General features: G+C 40.3%; 1 protein-coding gene across 1 annotated transcript in view; it reads left to right on the top strand.

The window, feature by feature from the left end:
- Positions 1-245: 245 nt before the first annotated feature.
- Positions 246-14620, top strand: part of PTPN23 (protein tyrosine phosphatase non-receptor type 23) — a 43888-nt gene continuing 29513 nt past the window's right edge. Inside the window, exon 1 of the mRNA XM_036738930.1 lies at positions 246-538. Coding sequence (XP_036594825.1) covers positions 455-538 — 84 coding nt within the window. The 5' untranslated portion in view covers positions 246-454. The remainder of the gene's footprint in view (positions 539-14620) is intronic.

Below are 14620 nucleotides of genomic sequence, written 5' to 3'. Positions count from 1 at the left end.
GGAGGTGGAATTTTTGTTGGGCCAAAAGTAATTAAGAGTGAAGGAGAGAGGGCATTCCAGGCACGGAGGACAGCCGGAGCGATGGCATATGATCATGGGTTGGACTAGAAAGCCAACCCTTCCTTCAGACAACCCTTCAGATTGGGAGATTGCGCTTGCGCCTCCTCTAGCAGACGAGCCAGTCACTGGGGGCGGGGCTTGCGGATCGGTCAGGCCAGAGCATGCGCTCTGCGAGGGCGCTGGCAGAGGCCGACCTAAGACTACATCTCCCAGCTGGCACAGCGAGCGCTCTTTCCTCCCCTTTTCCGCATGACTTCCGGCGTGGCGTGGAGGGGTGGGGAGTGGTGCGGCTGGCTTCGGCTAACCTGATAGCCTCTGGGCTCAGCTCGAGGCTGAGGCGGGCGGGTGGGTTCTCCGGGTCAGTGACTGGTACCTCCAGCCCCCTGGACCCGCCATGGAGGCCGTGCCTCGCATGCCCATGATCTGGCTGGACCTGAAGGAGGCCGGAGACTTCAACTTCCAGCCGGCTGTGAGGAAGGTGAGAGGCCGAGGCCGCGCCCCCTCCCCCTCCCCTGCCCGCGGGTCGCGACGAGCCCGGAAGGCCCGCTTCGGTCGCTACAGGCAGCGGCTCTCGCCGCCCCCTCTCCCGCACTGGGCGCCGGGCGGGTCGGGCTCTCCCGCGGGCCGCCGGTCCTCTCGAGGCTCTGCCTTTGGCTCCGCCGGCCTCCCCTTGGCAGCCCTAGAGCCGGGAGTCTCCCAGAGATATTAGAGGCTGACCCGCCCCTTTTAAAAGTTGGGGAAACCAAGGCTCAGTAGGTCGAAATGACTGGGCAGCGCCCTTCCATTTCGAAATCCTGACATCAGCAGGGTGCAGCGGAAAGAGCCTTGCCTTGGGGATCCAGGTCCTGGGTCGGAACCCCTGCCCTTCCCTGGGTGTCCTGTGCAAGAGTCACTTGATGTCCAGGCAGCCTTTGCAAAGTGACAGACTCCGGCGCGTTCTGGCTCTAAGTCTCTGATCCTGCTACGTGATCGTCTCTAAGGTTTCTCCAAAAGCTCTTTGAACTTCCCCCATTTAATTAAATAAGCGCCACGTCCTTCCAGTCCGGTCCCCTCCTAGTTATCCCACTTTCTTCTCCCGGTGTCTTTCCCTCTCTTCCCAGTCCCCCCTCTTCTCCTCCCATTTAGGACTTTCTCTGTACAAAAGGAGATTTTAGAACCTCTTTCCCTAAAAGACTTGGGGCACCAGGGCCAAAAGAAACCAGACTTCTTAACTATTTATGATTATTAATAAGAGCTAGCATTTGTATAGAACTTCAAGTTTTGCAAGGCGCTTTACTTTGTTTGACCCGCACAGCAATCCCGTGAAGTAGGTGCTGTTAATATCCCCATTTTTCAAATGAGAAAAGTGAGGTTGGAAGAAAGTCATTGAGGCCAGGGTCATGGCTATTAAGGGTCTGAGACAGGATTTGAACTCATATCTTCCTGACTCCAATTCCAGCACTTTGCCACCTAGCTTTCTAATTTTGTGTCGATCAGTAAACATGTATTAAGTGCCTACTCTTTGCCAGGCACTGGGAATACAAAGAGAAGCAAAAGATGATCCCTGACCTCATGGAGCTTACATTCTAATGGAAACATGGAAATAAATATATAAAAAGCAAGTTATGTGCAAGATAAATAGGAGATAATTAACAGAGGTAAGGCACTGGAATTAAGGGGGATTGGGGAAGGCTTCCTGTAGAAAGTGGGATATTTGTTGGGACTTGAAGCCAGGGAAGTCAGTAGCCCAAGTAAAGGAGGGAAAGGATTCCAGGCATGGAGGACAGCCATAGAGAATGCCAGCAGCCAATAAATGGAGGGTCTTATTCATGGAACAGCCAAGAGGGGCCATTGTCACAGGATCAAAGTGTTGGAGAGTAAGGTGTAAGAAGATTGGAAAGGTAGGAGGGAACTAGGTTATGATGGACTTTGAATTATGAATAGAGAACATTGTATTTGATCCTGGAGGTGATAGGAAGCCACTGGAGTTTATTGAGTAGAGGGATAACATGATCAGATATGTGCTTTAGGAAAATCACTTTAGTGGCTGAATGGAGGATGGATTGGCGTGGGGAGAGAGTTGAAGCAGGCATACCCATCAGAGGCTTTTGCAGTCCCCTTTGACAGAAGGGTATGGACCCCTTCTCAGAATAATGTTTTTAAATGTATAGAATAGAATTGCAAAGGAAATAAATTATATTGAAATAGTTATCAGAATAATTTTTTTTTAAATGTTCTGAGGTTAAGAACTTCTGACTTAGTCCAATTCTTTCATTTTACAGCTGAAACTGAGCCTGGACAGGTAGAGTTAGCTTTCCCTACATTTCATAGAGAGCCATTAGGAGAGCTATAATTTGAATGTAGGCCTCTTTCCAAATCTACTCTTCTTTCTGCTGTACCATGCTACTTTTAGTACTGAGAGAGAAAGAGAAATCATTGTGGTCTAAATTTTTTTACTATAAAACAAAAGCTTGCCCTAACAGTACTTTAAGGTGTTCAAAGTAGGTGTGTTTTATTTTATTAATTATTTTTGAAAGCAAAGAAATCCATTTATCTAAATCATAACAAAACAGAAATCGGAGAAGGGATACATAGGGGAATATATAGCAAACAATACTGATTGAAGGAACTTTCCCATTGGGAGTGAGATAACTCAGCTTAACCAAGAGAGAGTCCTGGATTTTACCCAAGGGAAAGTTCCCCTAATTCTCTAGCGTAGCTAGCTGGGAATAGGGACATGATTAAAACTGGCCACTCCACTCATGTCTTCCCAGAGTCTGCAGATGGATTTTAGATAGTGTGTTATCACCATTGTGTAAGGGAGGAGGAAGTCTTAGAGTGATGGAATGCTTCTGCTGAGATCTATCAAGTGGTAGGTAGCAGGGCCAACATTCCAATCCTGTAGTCTCCTTTACCTCAGTCACTTCCTCCTTTGTAGGTAATGGGCTGGTTGTGATGCTCTATCTGGAATGAGATGCATTGCCATCTACAAGTGTGTGGGGGAGGGAGGAGTGGATTAAATGATCTCTTGAGAACTCTAGGCAGTTGCTTGATATTCACTTCTTAACATTGACAAGTTGCTTTGGTCTTTCTAGTGCTTTACATTTTTCTCTACAGTTGGGAGGGGTGGGGGGTGGCAGTGAAAAGGGGGTAGGCAATATCAACTATTCCCCAAAACAGCTCATTCCATTTTTAGAGAGTGCTTATTATTAGGAAGTTTTTCCTTGTAAATTTACATCTGCAGCTCCTGTTTCTGTTTTATGGTGCCAAAGAGAACAAGCCCTTCAAGTGCTTAAATACTGCTATCATGTCTCTCCCAGTCTTCTTTTCTCCAGGCTAGAGAAATCCCAACTAATCCTCATCTGACATAAATATTTATGACACATTAAAAGAATATGTCAAGAATCTGTGTCAGTGGTGTGAATACTTTCTCCACAGAGTGCAGCCTCCCCACAAAAAATGGTCTTTTTTCAGTTGCTGTGGTCAAAAATTCACCAATCTTCTAACAGTACGCCTTTCTGAACTTAGGCTATAGGGACATACACAATACCACTGGGTCTAGATTTCTCTCCTAGGTGGACATGCCAGAGCTTGTTTCTGCTGGTACAGATTGTAGATCTCAGGGTGACCTGTACACGGTAAGTTATTAGAATAGGACTTTAATGGAGGAAAAGGATACTTAGTTGTATTTCATTCAAATTGTTGAGCCTGCCAGTCCTCCTAGCCCTGTCACTTCACAGTTGGTCAAGGGGTCTAGGATGGAAGTGTTTGAATCATGAGGATTCCTTTACCTGCTTCCTTCACAAACTGAGAATCAAAGAGAAGTCTTGTTTAGTAGTACCTTTTGAGATATTATTTAAAGAAAAATTATTTTATTTTCACTTGCAAATTCTCTTCCTCCCTTTGCCTCTTCCTCCTTCCATTGAGAAGGCAATAATACACATTACACATGTGAAGTGATGCAAAACATTTCCACATGAACTATGTTCTGAAAAAAAATACTTTTAAATAATATTTCAGTCTGTACTCTGAGCCCATCAGTTGTCTGTATGGAAGGGGAGAACACTTTTTATCATGAGTCCTTTGGAATTTTAGTGAATCATTGTATTGATCAGAGTTACTAAGTCTTTCATAGTTGATGTATTATTTCTAATGAGAAGCAGCATGGTGTAATATAAAGAACACTGGATTTGGAGCCAAGAGACCTGGGTTTGAATCCTGGCTCTATTTACTACTTTTGTGACCTTGGACAAGTCACTTAACCTTTCTGGGACTCATCTGTAAAATGCAGATAATACCTGTAATGCTTACCTTGCAGAGTTGTATCAAATGAAATAATGTATTTAAAGTATCTTTCAAACTAAAGCACTATATAAATGTTAGTTGTTTTAATAAACATTGAGTGAGCTACAGTGATGGCATAGCTCTCACAAAAATCCTACTTCTGAGTCTCGTAGGTTTGCAACAACACCCCAAAGAAAGGCAGATTAGGTACTGTAAGAAGGGAAGTTCCTTCCATATTCCACAGAAGTCAGTGATATGAGGTATGGTGCATTTGGTTTTTGTCACTCTCAGAGGTGTTAGGGTGCTCAGGAGCAGTTAAGGCCTAGGAAGGAGCTGAAGAACCAATAAAGAGATTGTTATGGGTGGAAAAACCCATAATATTGACTTGCATTGAGTCCCTGTTTTGTATTCACTTAAAAGACTCTTAGGAAAAAAGAAATTTTAGTAAGGAAGAGTATTGAGAGGAGTTAATCAGCCACAAGTCAGTTCTGGTGAGGTGTGTAGAGTGAGCATAGATGTCTGTGGAATCTGGTTGCTTTGACAGAGGCTTGTGGAATTGTAGAATGGAACACTGCCCCCTTCAGAAACCAAAAAAGGACAAACCTTGCCTCTGAACTTTTGTCATTTTCTGGTATACAAGTGAAGTATGATTTTTCTAACTCTGGCTCAGCTGGAAACTCGTGGGGCAAAGACTGAGCCTTGATAGAAAACAAGTTATTTGTTAATTGTTTAAATTGATTGTGTGTGAGGCTTTGTAAGGAGCAAAGTCTATCTCTTCTGGCTGAACTTTTTCTTTGTTTCAATTAAATTCAGAATTTATTAAGTACCCACTAGTTGCAAGATATTGTATTGGATTTGGGCTTTCTAAAGTCAAAAAGAAACATTGCCTGCCTTCACTGAGCTCCCATTGTACTGGGAAGGATACAGTATGTGCACAAATGGGTAAATACAAAGCATATACAAAGTAATCTCAAGAGAAGAGAGGACTGGTTTTGTGGGAGGTAACACCTAAGTGGTGCTTTTAAAGGAAAATAGGGTTCTTTCCTAAGAGGTGAAGAAGGGAGTGTATATCAGACAAGTGGACCACTTGTGGAAAGACATGGAGGCAGGAGATGGAATGCCCTGTAAGGGAAACAGGCCCATTTGTCTGGAATGAGAATGGATACAGGAGAGCAATATGAATTAACACCAGAAAGTTGGTGGGGAGCCAGATAGGACAGCTTTAAATGCCAGGATGAGAAATTTCCTTCTTACTCTAGAGTAGGGCTTCTTAACCTTTTTCCACTTGGGACCTGTTCAGCGCTTCTTAAACTATGGGTAATGGGGTTGCCACCCACAGTTTAAGAATGGCAGTGAGGTAGGTGGTAGCCAGTGGAGATAGTTTTGGGGTTGTGGGGGCTAGGAAAAGATCGATACTTTAAGATTAGAATTTCCCAGATTTAAGCTTTTGTTTTCTATGGGGATGGAAAAGATACTACTTGTTGTAGAGTGTGAAATGTGCTGTTTATAAAAATTCATTCAAAATAAGCAGCAGATTGACATTTCCCAACTTCAGTTTGCCCAATTTACCTACTTATTTTATGTGTGAAGGACCAGTTGCAAGATCTTTCAGGATTTCTTTCCTTCTTTTTATAACTGAAGAGTGGAGGAATTGAGCATGTGGTTCATTGTGGGAATTGAGTGAACTATACTCATTGCATCTTGTGACTCAGTTCTGCTCAGTTCCCTTTCTACTCAGTTATGGGTCTAGTCCAATTTCTGTCTTGTGAGAAAACTCTATTGTATTGTTTGAACCTAGGCCTCTGTGCCTGGGAAGCTGGACCACCTCTACTTGCAGCTTAGGACCTGAGTTATGCTGACCAGAAACCTGCTCACATCCAAAGACTGATGCAAGGAGTTTTCTCACAGTTGTATGTCTCAAGCAACCCATGTGTCTTATCTTAAAACTGGCCCCATACTGATCAGCCAGTTATGGTTTCCATGGTCCTGTGATTGTTTACAGACACTTTGGGGGGAGTGGGATGCCCCTTTTTCTCTGTTCTCTTTCCCCCTCCCAACTTGGAAAGTCCCAAATCTTTCATCCATTTAGATATCAGATTACCTAATGTATTGTTTTCCCTTTTAATTAATTGGCCTTATTTGATTAATTGTTTTTAATGTATAAAAGTCTGTCTCCTGCTGTATTCAGGGTCCAGACCTAACCTGAGGAGGTCTGGTCCCAGGTTGTTGGGCATGCATTGCTTAATAAATCGATAGATATCCTCAGAAGATCAAGCCTTCGTTTCCTCAGCCATTTCATCTTTCACCAGCCCCAGGAGTTACCCTTCACACCCTAACCTTGATTTCTCGTATTTTCTTTATCTCTCTAACCTCTATCTCTCCCTCAAGCCTATGACCTTTTCTTCATGGGTAGTGGAAAGAATACTGGATTTAGAGTAAAAGAAAAAAAAAAGCCTGAATTCTCATCCTCTCTTTGATGTTTTCTATATGTGACCTGAGACAGGGTTGCCTTTTGTGCTCTAAGCCTCAGTTTCCTCATCTGTAAAATAAAGATAGTTATACTTGTACTACCTACCCTCTAGAGTTGTTGTGAGCAAAAGCCCTTCGTAAACATTAAAGCACTATATAAATGAGTTTTTGTTATCTCTTCCTCCACCTCAACTGTAAAAACTCATGGAACCTTGTTTTTGTTCCTTATTCCTCTCCCTGGACATTGAAGCTACCGCTAGTAATTTGGTGCTAGGAGAGTCCCTTTTTCTTTTTAACTGGGTGGATGCATCAGGAAGATATTTGTTTGCATTTCAATTTGGAATTCTCAGTGCATTTTCCCTTTGAAATGATGTTACAATTCAGCTTGCCAAACATTTATTCAATGTCTTCTGTGTACAGGGTAGTGTTAGAAATAGAAAGAGGAATAAAAATATAGCTCCTGACTTCAAGAATCACAGAGTTCAGCAGCCATCTAGTCCAACCCATTCCTGAAGTAGGGGGAAGGGAATAGAAGAGAGTAAGCGTTTATTAAGCACCTATTCTATGTCAGGCACTGTGCTAAGCACTTTACATAAAGGTATCTCCTTTGATCCTTACAACCCTGGGAGGTAGGTAATATTACCCAATTTAACAGCTGAGGAAACTGAGGCAGATGGGTTAAGTGACTTTCCCAGGATTACACAGCCTAGATGTGTCTGGGGTTGGATTTAAACTCATGTCTTTACTTTGAGATTTTTTAAAATTTATTATTTTATAGCATTTAAAAAATTTTGTGTTCCAAATTTTCTCCCTCCAGCCCCTCCCCAGTCATTGAGAAGGCAAGTGATATGATATCATATATATGAAATCACGCAAAACATATTTCTACAATAGCCATGTCACATAAAAAAAGCAAGAAAGATAAAGTGAAAAAATTAAGCTTCAATTTGCACTGAGTTCATCAGTTCTCTCTCTGCAGGTGACTTTCTTTGTGAGTCCTTCACAATTGAACATCTTTACAATATTACTGTTAACTTTGTGCAGTGATCTCATGGTTCTGCTCACTTCACTCTATCAGTTCATGTAGGTCTTTCCAGATTTTCCTGAAGTCATTCTGCTCATCATTTCTTGTATAGTACAGTAATATTCCATCTCAGTCATATACCACAGTTTGTTCAGCCATTCCACAACTGATGGGCATCCGCTCAATTTCCAGTTTTTGTCACCACAAAAAGAGCTGCTATAAATATATTTGTATGCATAGGTCCGATTCCTTTTTCTGTGATCTCTTTGGGATACAGACCTAGGAGTGATATTGCTGGGTCAAAGGGTATGCACAGTTTTTTATAGCTCTTTGGGTATAGTTTCAAATTATACTCCAGAGTGGTTGGACCACTTCACAACTTCACCAGCAGTGCATTAGTGTCCCTATTTTTTACATTCCCCACCAGCATTTTTCATTTTCCTTTTTTCTCATGTTAGCCCATCTGATAGGTGTGAGGTGATACCTCAGAGTTGTTTTAATTTGCATTTCTCTAATCAAAAGTGAGTCAGAGAGTTTTTTCATGTGACCAAGTGGCTGTTTTTCACGTGATTATCAGTTGCTCTGATTTCTTCTGAAAACTGCCTGTTACAGTCTTTGACCATTTGTTATTTGGGGAATGATTTTTTTTTAAATATAAATAAATTTGACTCAGCTGAATGTGGATCAGACATCCTGGTTTTCATTTTTTTTTTTTGTTTTTCCCTTTTGCTCTGATTCTTTCACAACATGACTAATGCGGAAATATGTTTAACATGATTGTATATGTATAACCTGTATCAGATTGCTTGCTGTCTTGGGGAGGGAGGGAGAAAAATTTGGAACTCAAAATCTTACAAAAACGAATTTTGAAAACTATCTTTACATGTAATTGGAAAAAATTAAATACTATTAAGTGCAAAAAATGAGAATTCACTAAGGTAAAAAAAATTTGACTCAATTTCCCTATATGTTTGAGAAATGAGGCCTTTATCAGAGAAACCTGCTGAAAGATTTTTTGATATTACTTCATTGTCTATGATACCATTTAGCAAAATATAGTTTGTCTACTTATCTCTTTAAATTCTTTTTTTACAAAATATTTTATTTTTAATTTATGGAATAAAACAAGCATTTCTATAACTTAGTATAATAAAAAAGATAATTGCACATGAAACTGCAAATCTGTTATGTATAACTTGTTAGTCCTTTTAAATATGTAGTAGTTACCATGTAAATTTCTATTTTTTCCCTCCCCTCTGCACCCTAGAGATAGCTACTACTAGACACAAATATGTATATATGTGTAAATGCATTCTACACACACTTCTGTTTATCAGTTCTTTCTCTGGATTCCAATAGCATCTTCTTTCATATGTTCTTTGTAGTTAATTTAGGTATTTACAATAGTCAAAATGACTCATTCACTCAAAGTTAGTCTTTATTCTTATTTTTGCTTTGTCTGAGATCATGATTGCTACCCCTACTTTTTTTTTTTTTTTTACCTCTGCTAAAGCATGGTAGATTCTGCTCCAGCCCCCCTCCTCCCCTTTTTTTTTTTAACTTCTGGGTGTGTCTTTCTGTTTCAAGTTATGTTTTTTGTAAATAACATATTGTTGGGTTTTAGTTTCTAATTCATTCTATCTGCTTCTGTTTTACGGGTGAGTTTATCCTATTTACATTTACAATTATGATTACAATATATTTCCCTCTATCCTGTTTTCTCCTGTTTATCCTTCTCTCTTTTTTTTTTTAACCCTGTCCCTCTTCAAAAGTCTGTTTTTCTTCTGACCACTGCCTCCCTTAATCTGCCCTCCTTCCCTTTCTCTTATCCCCTTCCTTTCCTATTTCCTTTTTGGGTAAGATAGATTTCTATGTCCACGTGAGTATGTTGTGTGTTGTGTTTATATATTCTTCCCTCTGTGATCCAGTTCTGATAAGAGTGAGGTTCAAGAGTTGCCCACAAAATCCCCCCGCCCCCATTTTTCCCTTTACTGTAAAAACTCTTCCTTGCACCTCTTTTATGTGAAATAATTTCCTCCCATTCTTCCTCTCCCTTCCCCCAGTGCATCTCTCTCTCACCACTTTTTTTTTTTGAGATCTTCCCAATATAATTGACTCACACCTGTACCCGTTGTCAATGAAGGTTCCTTCTAACTTCCATAATAATGCTAAAGTTCTTAGGAGTTATGTGCATCATCTTCCCATATAGAAATGTAAACAATTAAACCTTATTGTGTCCCTTATTATTTCTCTTTCGTGTTTACTTTTTTTTTTGCGTCTTGTGTCTGAATGTCAGATTTTCTATTTGTCTCTGGTCTTTTCATGAGGACTACTTCAAAGTCCTTTATTTCATTCAATGTCCATCTTTTCTGAAGAATTACAGTTTTGCAGGGTAGATTATTCTTGATTGTTATCCTTTGCCTTTTAGAGTATCATATTCCTAGCAGCCATAGCACCTCCACCCCCTCCTCCCACAGTTCTTTAGTGTGGAATCTGCTAAATCGTATGTGATCCTGATTGTGGTTACATGAAATTTCAATTGTTTCTTTCTGGCTATTTTCAATATTTTCTTCTTGACCTGGAAGCTGTGAATTTGGCTAAAATAAAACCGGGAGTTTTCATTTTGGGATCTCTTTCAGGAAGTGATTGGTGAATTCTTTCAGTTTCTATTTTGCCTTCTGTATCTAACATATTAGGGCAGTTTTCCTTTATAATTTCCTGAAATATGATGTCTAGACTCATTCTTTGATCATGATTTTCAGGTAGTCCAGTAATTCTTAAATTATCTCTCCTTGATCTATTTTCCAGGTCAGTCATTTTTCAGATGAGATACTTCACATTTTCTTGTATTTTTTCTTTCTTTTGACTTTGTTTTTATTGTTTCTTGATGTCTGATGGAGTCATTAGATTTTACTTGTCCAGTTCTAATTTTTGAGGTATTCTTTTCTTGAGTAAGCTTTTGTTCTTTTTCCATTTGGCCAATACTGCTTTTTAAAGTGTTCCTTTTTTCAGGGAATTTTTTTGTGTATTTTACCATTTGGCCAATTCTGGTTTTTAAGGTGTTATTTTCTTCAATATTTTTTGCACCTCTTTCACCAAGCTGTTAATTCTCTTTTTGTAATTTTCTTGCATTATACATTTCTTTCCCCAGTTTTTCCTCTACCATTCTTATCTTTCTCTTTAGTTCTTCCAGGAATTCTTGTTGGGCTTGTGTCCAATTTGTGTTTTTTCCTTTGAGCCTTTGCTTGTAGCTGTTTTTACATTGCTGTCGTCTTCTAAGTTTGTGTCTTGGTCTTCCCTGCTGCCATAGTAGCTTTTTATGGTCAGGTCCTTTTTTTGTTGCTTGTTCATTGTTGCAACCTATTTCTTGACTTTGAACTTTGTCTAAGTTGAGCTCTGCTCACGCTGGAGTGGGAAGGCACTTTCCCAAGCATCAGGCTTTTTTCCACTCTACTGTCTTCAGAGCTAGTTCTGGGGGGTCTATAAATTTTCAGTGCTTCCAAGGTGGTGTGATCTAGGGAGAGGCATGGTCTCTGCTCTGGTCTGTACCCCTATGTCCCTGTAGCCACAAGCCCTAGTATTCCTCTTGGCCTTTTAACTGTGGCCAGGTCCTCTGCTCCCCTGTAGGAATAAGCTTTAGTGTTCCTCTCTGCTTTGGAACTGTGACCAGGGCCCCTGCTCCCTCCTGACTAACCATAAGTGCTTCTCTCTGCCTTGAACTGCAACCCAGAACTGCTTATGAGCTAGAGAATTGCCAATCAGTGGCAGCTGTGTTCAGTACCAGCAAAGAGTCCCCTGAAATGTCTTTCTGACCAGTTGTCCAATCCCTTTACTGTCTCTGGGTTGAGAGCTTCCAAAGCTGCTACTCTGCAGCTGCCTTCAAGTTCCGCTGCTGGTGCGGCCTCCACCTGTACTCCAGGCTCGCCATTATACAAACCTCTCTTGCCAAGCTCCTAAGTTATCTTAGGTTGGAAAAATGCCTCGCCTTGCCCCTCCAGAATTCACGTTTATGTGCTGTTTTAAAAATGGTTTGGAGAGGAACGTTGGGAGAGTTCATCTGGTTTGCTGCCTCTACTCTGCCAGCTTAGCCTCACCAATCATGTCTTCTTGACCTCAGACCCAGTACTCTATGCACTGTGCCACCAGGCTGCCTAGGTGGAAAAAAAAAAAAAGAACCACTACTGCGACACACCCAATAAGAGGCCACACAGGCTTTGCTTAAAAACCACCAATGAGAAAGGGACCTATCATCTCCCTTTATATATAGCTTTAATTGTTAGGAAGTTCTTTCTCATATCAAGCCTACTTTTGCCTCATTGCAACTTGTAGCTGTAGCTCCTAGTTATGCTTTCTGGAGCTAAACAGAACACGTTTAATTTCTCTTTCACCTGACAGCCCCTCAAATACTTGAAGATTATCTATTTGGAAGAGTTGAGACTAAACATATGCACAAACAAGCATAGTATGAGGCAAAAATGTGGTAAGGGACAGAGGTAGAACTAAGTACTATGTGGATTCGAGGAGTTTAGCCACAGAGAGCAAAGAGATATGTCATAAGGCATGATTTGGGAGGTTAAAGTATATAAAACCACACTCTGTTGAGTTTAGGATTTTACATGGGAAGCTAGGGAATCCATTTGGAGACATCTGCTGGCACTCAATCTGTTGCATCACTGGACAGAAATTAAGACAGAGATGAGTAATGGAGGTGACTTTTCACCAGTGATTAAGTTGGTTGGACATCTTAATGGTTAAAGTTCACTTTTCTTCATGCCTTTTTTTTCCCATTACCAGAAATATCCATTCAGCCTAAAACTGAGCTCAATTTTCACCTCCATCCTCAACTAAGAATTGTCATTTTTGTGGTCTGGAACAAATTCAGGCCGGCCCCAGCCCTGTCTCCCAGGCTCTGGTCTGCTTATGTCAGTCTATCAGGCCCAGTGCTTGCTGATTCTTTAGTCTCAGGTAAATCGCTTAATCTCTCTAGGCTTCAGGACACCTATCTGTAATACAAGAATACTGGACTAGATCATCTCTAAAATCCCTTCTAGCTCTGATGTTCTATGATTCTAACCTTACTCTTATCATTGTTACTCCAGTGGTTCTCATTGCCTTCAAGATAAAAGTCCAAAATATTTTAGTCTGACAGTTGCCTTAACTTACCTTGCTGGCCTTTCCTTCCACTACTCCCTTACCTAAACTTTGCTTTAGCCAAACTTTCTGTTATATATACCTTGTACTTTCTTGGCTCCATGCCTTTTCTCATATTATTCTTTCCTCTCATCTGTAGCTATCCAGATCCTATCTGGTCTTTTTAGACCCAGTTCAAATCCCGTTTCTTTATGATGTGTTTGTTATTTGAACTGTTCACTTGGTACTTATACCTTGCCCTGTAAAGTTATCTTTTTATTTATGTTTTATCCCCATTTAGATCATATGGTCCTTAAAGGCAGGATAGTTCTTTGTACTCTTTCCAATGAAATCTGCCCTTTCCCTTCTCTCCTTTTTATCTGTTTAGGTTCAGATTCTAGATCATCTCTGAATAAACCACTTTATATTATATAATTAGCTATATTAACTGTGTCTCACAGTGTACAGAATATTCCACAGTCCACCACTTTTGCAAAGAGGGGAGAGAGGGATTGCACAATAAGTTAGTGGTAAAGCCAGAACTTAAACCCATGTGTCTTGACTCTCAGGTCAGGTCAGGTCAGTCCTTGTCTTTCTGTGATAAAGAGATGCTTTACCTTTCATCTCACTTTGGGGCAGGGAAGGAGGTCAGCAGTGCTGATAATGGGCAAGTCTGTAATGCTGAAGGGAGCCAGATTCCCTAGGAATCCAGTTTATGAATGCTAAAAGTCCCCAGAGAAGGGATTGTAGCCACTCTGGCCCCACATTCAGTCACATTAGAATCCTTGTCACTATTAACAGATATTTGAGTGCCTGTTATGTACAGGACACAATGCTTAATACTGGAGATACCAAGATGTGTAAGAATCCTTCATTCCATGTCAAACATGCCATTTAGATACTGCCTTTGTGCCTTAGCTCACGTTTTTCCTTTTGCCTGGAATGCTCTTGCTCCTAATTTCCATTTGTCCTACTAGTTTGACTTGAGGAAAAAGTATATATTAGGAAAGAGTTGGAGATGAAGTTAAAGAGATACAAAAAGACCTGATTTTAGGATAAATTGGAACAGAGATAAATTGGAAGCATGTAGACAAATAAAGAAACTATTGGAATATCATGGCGTTGCTCATATTGATATAATTAGGTTCTGAAGTCAGCATTTTTAGATGGTAATCATTTTAGTTAAGGTTATCCTTGAAAATCTCTTATATCACTTATGAAGTATAACAGTATCTGTAAGCAGTTATAACTGGAAAAGAATTTCTTTAAAAGAAGGCAGTCTGTGTCCTGACACAGATGGCTCTGAGACGGTTGCTATGGAATTAATTGAATATAGATTTTATTTTTCTTTATATCCAACTAAGCTGTTCACTAAGAGAGAGTTGGAATCTACATCTCCTCAAATAGAAGGAAATAAAAACAGGTTAAGTTTATCTAACAGGAAAACTGTTGATTCAGGGAAAAATAATTTTTGCAGGACTTCATACACAAGTGTGATTATGTTAGAGCAGAGATTCTTAACTAGCAGCATGTGAACTTCTAAAATATATGTATTTTGATAACCGTATTTCAATATAGTTGGTTTTCTTTGTAATCCTATTTTATTTAAACACATTCTTACAAAGGATCCATAGGCTTTATCAAACTACCAAAGGGGTACATGACACATCATCA

The sequence above is a fragment of the Trichosurus vulpecula genome, chromosome 9 (genome assembly GCF_011100635.1).
Source record: "Trichosurus vulpecula isolate mTriVul1 chromosome 9, mTriVul1.pri, whole genome shotgun sequence".
In the NCBI taxonomy this organism is placed as follows: Eukaryota; Metazoa; Chordata; class Mammalia; order Diprotodontia; family Phalangeridae; genus Trichosurus; species Trichosurus vulpecula.
The sequence above is the reverse complement of the archived record's forward strand: the minus strand, read 5'-3'. Positions and strand labels throughout refer to the sequence as shown.